The sequence below is a fragment of the Myodes glareolus genome, chromosome 1, assembly GCF_982192425.1.
Source record: "Myodes glareolus chromosome 1, mMyoGla1.1, whole genome shotgun sequence".
NCBI classification, from domain to species: domain Eukaryota; kingdom Metazoa; phylum Chordata; class Mammalia; order Rodentia; family Cricetidae; genus Myodes; species Myodes glareolus.
The window spans coordinates 95,527,077-95,535,253 of NC_142026.1; the positions used below are offsets into that span (position 1 = coordinate 95,527,077).

An 8,177-nucleotide genomic window follows, 5' to 3' on the forward strand; every position below is an offset into this window, starting at 1 on the left:
TGATGCTTTGGCTATAGAATCTATTACTGACTTAAGAGTGCCTCTGTTTCGCTTCCTAGGCTGTGTTGGCTGATGTAAGCCAACAAATGATGTAATACATTTCGTATTGTACAAAGTGGTGAATAGCAAGATGGAGGGTGTATGTCTGGCAAGTATGCTATGGTCATCCATGAAGGGACACTGAAAAGTTCTCTTTTTACACAGAACTGAGGTCCCTCCTCTTCCTCCCAGCTACTATCTGGTATGAATTTATTAGCTCAGGATTTACAAAGAACATGAGAAGAGTCTAGGAATCCTTTAAACACATAGGGATGTTGGGTCACTTGACACAACCAGTCAAACCAGTGCGATCCTATAAAATGGTCACAGCTGGTGGAGTCCAGAGATCAGAAAGGGCCACGAGCTAGCTGGGTCAGAGCTTTCGCGATGAGGCCAACTCTCAATTGTCTTCTCTCGTCTCTACAGAGAAGCGGGACGTGCACCAATTCTTTGATTGCAGTCTTGACTATTTGTGTGCAACAACTGTTCTCCTCTTACACATTCAGTTGTCCGTGTCAAGCCGGGAAGAACTTCTACTATGGTTCGGCTTTTCTCCTGGTTCCTTCCCTGATTCTTCTGATTGTTGGCTATGCTCTCAGAGGCCAAATGTGGACGGTCGCCAGCGAATACTGCTGCTGCAGCTGTGCCCCTCCGTACCGGAGAAGCAGCCCTCTGGAGAGGAGGCTGGCCTGCCTCATGTTCTTCAACATCACTGGGAGGGCGCTGGTTGCTCCACTGACGTGGCTGACAGTGACCCTGATGACAGGCACCTACTATGAATGTGCGGCAAGTGAGTTTGCCTCTGTGGACCAGTACCCAATGTTCGCTAATGTCACTGCCAGCAAACGGGATGAGATCCTAGCTGGGTTTCCATGCTACACGTCGGCTCCTTCTGATGTGATTCCAGTAAGAGACGAAGTGGCTCTTCTCCACAGATACCAGTCACAGGTGAGTTTATGACTTTCTTTTCTGTGGTACTATCCCAAACCTATATAGTTCCTATGAAGATATCCTGTGTCTGCTGTTTCTCCTATTATCTGATTACACCGCACACGCTAGATCCCATGCATCTGAATGAATTTCACTGGGCAGCTACACACACAGAGTTAAGCTGTTGGAAGTCAGTAGGCCAGCTTCACTCCCCTTGCTTTACCACTCATGACTGGCACGTTGTTTGTTAAGTTGTACCAACTTTCCTCAGCTTTGAAGGAAAGCTAAGAGAATATGTCACCTAAATGGTTGTGAATAAGAAAATTAACTAACACATTTAAAGAGCTCATGACTGTGTCCAGTCTGTTAAAATAATGAATGTTAGAATTATTATATTATCATAAGTATTATCAGAATAGAGCCATATTACTAAATCTCATTTTTATGTTTCTTTTTCACATTTGTGTTCCTCTATATTTAAAATCTCTTCTGAAATTATAGAAAGCTCAATTATATATTTAAAATTTCCAATGGTGGCTCTAAATATAATGTTCATGGACAAATTAGTGGCAGAGAATGGGATGGGTAGGAGGAAGACATGAACCTGGAATACTTTTAGGTTAAATTTCAGAAGTGCAATTTTTCATTTTGGCAAGACAAAGTCATCAGTTTCTCTGAAGACTGAGTTAAAATGTATTTTCAAAGCACTGAAATGTCATAAAAGCTTCTTCCATCTTAAGGTACTAATTGCAAAGGCTTCCCTGGCTTTTGACCTGCTCTCCTTCAGCTATTTTGATATTGTTCTCTTAGAAAAATTACTACCAAGACACAGAATCCTGAAATACTGCAATAATACTCAAATGGAGAAAAAGAAAAGAAAATTCCCACTAAGATATACTCTGTCACAATTGGGTTTGGGGTTTTCTTTTCTGTTGTTTGTTTGTTTCATTTTGACTAGTCATAAAACCAGCTCAGCCAGAGGACCTTGGGAAAGCTTGTAGGAGAAAGACCAGACACAGAGGACATTTGGAGTGCCCACCTGTGGCTGTGTGCTGTTAGCATTCCTAAAAGTCTGTCTTCACTTTACCTTCCAGTTGCCAAATGTTTTTTAAAGAATGGTACAGAAGGGAACAAAATGATTCTAAGACAAAAGGAAGGAAGGAAGAAAGAAAGAAAGAAAGAAAGAAAGGAAGAAAGAAAAAAAAGAAAAAAGTCAGATACTGCCAGTGCCAGTGGTGGTACACTGCCTTTAATCCCAGCACTTGGGAGGCAGAGGCAGGGGGATTGCAGTGAGTTCGAGGCCAGTCTGATCTACAAAGCTAGTTTCAGGACAGTTAGGGATTTATACAGAGAAACCCTGTCTCAAAAATAAATAAATAAATAAAAATATAAAAATAAAAAGCAGATATTAAGTTGTCACAAATAAAGCTAGTTTATTTAAACAAAGAAAATAATAAGGAACTTTAAAGTAGAGCTTATAGTTCTTTGCTGACTCTTTGACTGCAAAGATAAGAGGAATGCAGGGAGATAAGTCTAGGAGGACTTGGTAGCAGGTTGTTGAGGACAGCATAGGAGGCTGCCATTAGTGTCTCTGACAGCATCATTATCAAATACTAATTAAGCCCCCAACAAACGTGTAGGTCTGTACCTAATGATTGAGAAGCAAAATTGGGTCCCAGCAAAGGACAAGGCTTTAGCATTTTATATAAGGTTGATTGGTGGTTTATAGCGTCTATCACTTCGAGGGCAGTACTTAGAACTCAACCCACATGAAAAGGTCAAATTCCTCTGCAATACGAAGGCTGTGCTGTTCTCCCATCACAGCTATTTCCACATCAAATGACCATCACTGTATATTATATATTAAAAACTGCGAGCAAAGACCCACATTTTAGTCCTGAGGTTTGCAGGACTCCCTCGTACCATGACTGTTTCTTGAATATGTGCTGTATTGATTGATGCCTGTGCCTTCTAATTATCTTCCTACTAATTATGTGTAGATGCTGGGCTGGATTTTGATCATTTTGGCAACCATTGCTTTTCTGGTCTCCAAGTGTCTGGGAAGATGCTGCTCCCCCCTTACCTCTATGCAGCATCACTACTGGTCCAACCACCTCCAGAGTGAGAGAGCGCTCTTTGAACAAGCCGCAGAGGAACACTCGCGACTTCTCATCAGACATCGCATCAAGAAAGTGTTTGGTTTCATTCCTGGGAGTGAAGACATCAAACATATTCGCATTCCTTCATGCCAGGACTGGAGAGATATTTCCATACCCAATATTCTATGTGTGGGTGACACCACACAGGGTCCCTATAGCTTCCTCGGAGAAAGAGTGGTTGAGGAAAATGAGGAAGACAGACAAGAAGGTATTGAACTGAAGCCTTGATAGCTGTATCTTTCAAAATTCAGGGCGCTTGATTTCCTGATGCTAGGATTCCGGTGCAAACTCTTCCTTTTCTATCTCTCTGGCACTGTTTCAGAAGTCCACCCAAAATCTTAATTCCAAAATCAACTTATAGAGAGACAACCTCCCATTCTTATGAAACGTCAACATGGGGTCATGATGGCTATTGTGTCATGTTGGTCCATTTTAAATGGGAACGGAATTTTAAGTCACGGTCAAATAGACATTTAGCTCTGTTAGTGGGTACCCGTGTGAAAATCAGGCTGAGTGGTATTTTGCCACACTCCCATATTAGTGACCTCAAAGAGTTGTTGAGAAGATTGAAAGTGATGAAACTATGCCTTCCATTCAATGAACGCAAACCAAAATCGTTTTCCTCCTTCTGCTCTGAATTCTGTCTTCTTTCACTGTCTTTTCTCATTCTAATCTTTGGTTTTCTCCATGTCTTCATTTAAATGAAACATTTTATTGCCTTTTCCTCTTTTCTCGAATCTGAATGTGTAGCCTGCTAGAGGGGAAGGTAGAATAAAATGGCCTCGAAGAACTGCTTAGCGCTCCAGATCCAGGGTATCCAATGCCTCTGTCCTCCGCAGCACCGCTTCACAGGACCGCAACCCCAGAGAGACGCACACATGTACACAACTCTAAAAATAAAGAAATTGAGCCTGAGGAGGGCACCAGTTTTCCCTGCCAGGCATTGCTAGCTGTAAGCTTCAACATCTGACATCGTCTAGCGTATCTTGATTAGGTTTGCTTCAGACCTGACTTCTGCCATGTTCGCTAAAGCACCCTGGTCACCGGACCACGAAAAGATCTGAAAGCTTTGGTTTATTTTTGTCTTTAGTCAAAATGACTTTTGATTGCCAGAGAACCAACTGCCAAAGGTCAACTTTACTCTCAAGGAGATCAAATAACTGTATTACTTAGAATGCCACCAATTTCTTTCTTTATTTCGTTGTTTTTTGTTTTTAATTTTTTTCAGACAGAGTTTCTCTGTGTAACAACCCTAGCTGTCTTGAAACTCACTTTGTAGACCAGGCTGGCCTTGAACTCACAGACAACTGCCTGCCTCTGCATCCCTAGTGCTGGGAACAAAATCACAATTAATAAAAACTCAGAGAGTGAAATTGGGGTTCAACCTGAGGTCCAAAAAACAAAGAAGCCAGTCACTGGCTTTTACCTCAATCTCAGTCTGAAAATGGCAGTCCTGCCTCCAGGAATCTAGGGATGAGACTTTGACTGAGAGCTGTCTCCTCCCATTTTAATCCTCTCTAGAGCTGGGATTAAAGACATGCACCACTACCACCTGGTTTCTATGGCAAGCTAATGTGTCTACTGAGATTAAAAGTGTGTGTTATTTCTGCCTGGTTTATAAGGCTGGTCAGTGTGGCTATTTTACTTTTCCTGATCCTCAGACAAGTTTTATTTATTAAAATACAATTGAAATGCCATTTCAGGGATTAAAGACATGCACTACGACTGCCCAGCCACCACCAATTTCTTAATAGTAATTTTGTACTAGTAATGGGGGATTACATTTTATGTAAAATTCTGGGTACTTTGGCTTGATAGAGAATTTCTGAGAAAACAAAACCTTTTCAGGAATTTCTCCAATAGAAGATTGTTGAGTATAACACTGGACTAGGTCAGGAGACTGCCCTGTCCTCACCACTAACCACTATCAACTTTAGCAAAGGCAAACCATCTCTCTGGGAGCCTATCTCTGACTTATAAAGAGGGAATAACAAATCCTTCTGCAAGGCAAAGGAGCTGAACCAAATGAACTACTGAAGTCCCTTCCTAATCTGATAAAAAGTTTATGTTTATTGTTATACAGGTTAATTAATGTGTATAGAGTGTTCTAGAATGACCAAGTTGACTGTTTAGCATTCTGGAAGAACATCTACTAGAATTCTATGTTTGAGAGAGCATTGAGAGTGACTTATTTCAGGTGGTCTTGGAAAGCTAACTCTACCTTACCAACTAACTGTGTACTCAGCGATGATACAATGTTACATAGGCAATTTTGAAAACAAAGACAATGTATGTTGTAGAAGGTCATTCAGGTTCCCTCTAATACTGGAGTAGTAAATATAGAAAACATTATTTTATTCTCAACATTCTATCAAAGCTCTAGAATTCTCAGTCTCCATAGCTACAAGAGTTTTTGAATGACTAGAAAATGAATCATTATCACTATACTCAGAAATGGTCTATTCGTTTTCAGGACCTTTACCATAAAAAGGGACTCTAATAAGGTTTTCAATTAACAGCACAACTAAAGAATGTATGAAGTTAGAATGTTATATCACCAGTAATATTTACAGTTGCCTATAACAACACAAGGAATCAGCCTGTGCTGGCTTCTGAATGCCTTTCTACATCACACTCAGCGCATAGAAAGTCCACCTTCTGAGCCAGTTCATCACGACCATGGCTTTTTGGTAAAGGAGATGGAAAAAAAACTTCATCCACACAGTTCCAAAATTCTTAGCATCTATATGAACATTTGAAGAATAGTATATATTCTTGGGATTTCATTGCTTTGTGTATCATGCATTTTAAGTAAAACAAATTTACCCCCCATGCCACACACACAACACACACGCTTTTGGTGTACTCTTTTGTTCCATAACTAGTTAGGTAAAAGTTTTTTCATTAAGAACATGGCACTTCCTCCCCTTTTTGCTTAATGGATTTATGTAATTATAAAACATATAATTAAGATTAATTATGTGTGCTAACCCTACCTAGTGTTTTGCTGCCAAGCGCTTCTGACTTGGCAGAGAGAGACTTGCTGACTTGGGCTTTGCCAACCCCACTCCTCCACCAGGATTCGGACCACCTCCTTCCCAAAGCTTAACTATGGCAGATTCTGACTCCTTTACGTTATCTACTCTGATTTGTACAGAACTTACTTACACATTGCCATTCTCCTTGTTTCTGTGCTCATTTCCAGCTGTACTTGTGTTGAAATATTCAAATTAATAATTGTAACTAGAAACAGCAGTGTGGGGGCTCAATGTTGAGGAGTTGTATTCTGCTCCCAACACCTGTGTGTGGTAGTTTATAACCACATGTAACTCTAGACCCAGGGGACCCATCACTGTCTTCTGCTCTCCTCGGGCTACTGCACATAAATGACCCATATGTGCCTGTGTATACACACACACACACACACACACACACACACACACACATACACACACACTAAAAAAAAAAAAAGAAAAAGAAACATCTCTGAGAATTCGCTGTTCCTTTGTCTTAGTTTGTACTAAAAAGGCAAGCACATTAACATCCAGATTTTAAAATGACCAATTAAAGACCTTCTGAATGCAATATATATATATTTGTTATCTCAAAAAATACCAGGTATAGAGACATACTTTTAGTTTCAAAATGCAGTATACCAAAAATTTAGATATGATCCAGAAAGATCTGAGTGGCAGTCCTGGAGAATGACAGATTTAAGGCTGGTTATGTGAGCTGGAAGGTAGTCTGGATGGTGTCGAGTCCACCAATGTTACTTCTGAACGGAACAATGAATGGCGGCTCTAGGCAGGCAAACCACATTGTTCTTGGTCTACATCATTTGTCTGTGCTAAGCTCAAGACTGATAAAGTCTCTCTAAGGTCAGTCTACAAGGAGACCACATACCCTGATGTATGGTTTCCTCTGCTGCCATCTAGTGGTTTAGACGATCATGTGCATCTATCTGTAGTGAGTGACTGCAGTACAAATGAAGCATTAAAAAAAGAACTCTTGAAAAAAAAAGGAGAAAAAAAAACTTTGGCTGTGGGATAAAAAGAACTCTGAAGAGCTTCAAAATTTGAAACACTTAAAACAGCAGCATGATGGATTAGGAATGCTTGACCAGGAAATCTACACAAATATTCCCAACCTGAAAACAAAACAAAACACTTCTGGTCTCAAGAATTTGGAATAACTGATGGCCGGAGATGAAAGTAGCTCACGGCACTCACCATGTGCCAGCGACTTATAAATCTGGCAAATAGGGTCGCATATTAGGAAACAGCTTCACAAAATGATATCAAATAATGTGAGGGTCGGCAGGTTGTTTTTTAAGTCTTACACAAACAGAGCACTTTCCTATATATACAATTATTTTACCAGGTCACAAGTAATGCATCAGTCTCCCGAATCCAGCCAGCTTGACACTCACAAAATAACCGAAGTGTTAATCTAATTAATCTTTATCAATAAAAAACGGGGGTCAAATATTGGGGTAAGAACCTGAAAGATCAGAGAACAGGAAGCAGCCACCACTTGCTTCCTACCTCTTCCGTTCTCCATTCAAAATGGCCGAGATCCTCTCTCAGCCCCGCCTTTCTACTTCCTGTCTCCTCTCTGTCTACAATCCTGCAAACCTCTAAGGTCAGCTAGTGGCTTGCTCCACCCTCTGACTCCAAGAAATTTCTGACTTTATTTGTCAGAACATAAACAAAATATCACACAACAAATAACTTCTGCTGTTTTATTAATGAAACCATTGGGGCATGCTGAGGCCGAGTACTGAAGGGCACATCATTTTATGTGGGGAAGACAGAGTGCTGGCCCAGCGGCCCAACTTCCCATCCTGCATTCCACAGTGCTGAGCTGTGCAGCAGGAGACACAGCTCATTGGTCTTCTCAAGTCTTGTAGGTGTTCCCAGTCACCTCATACTCACCCTTGGCTCCAAGAAGATGATATGTCAGATTTAAGTCCATTATTTCTGCCTAAACCTCATCTTCATACCTAAAGGAGCACTGCCAAGGCACTGTGGTTCTCCCCCCCACCCCCAA

At 40.9% G+C, this 8,177-nt stretch overlaps 1 protein-coding gene across 1 annotated transcript; it reads left to right on the top strand.

Annotated features, from left to right (window-relative positions):
- The first annotated feature begins 426 nt into the window (after positions 1 to 426).
- Positions 427 to 4,731, top strand: Calhm4 (calcium homeostasis modulator family member 4). The gene is made up of 2 exons (XM_048424986.3): positions 427 to 987; positions 2,970 to 4,731. Exons 1-2 carry the CDS (start codon positions 427 to 429, stop codon positions 3,354 to 3,356), a joined length of 948 nt encoding a protein of 315 aa, XP_048280943.1. The 3' UTR covers positions 3,357 to 4,731.
- Positions 4,732 to 8,177: the final 3,446 nt, after the last annotated feature.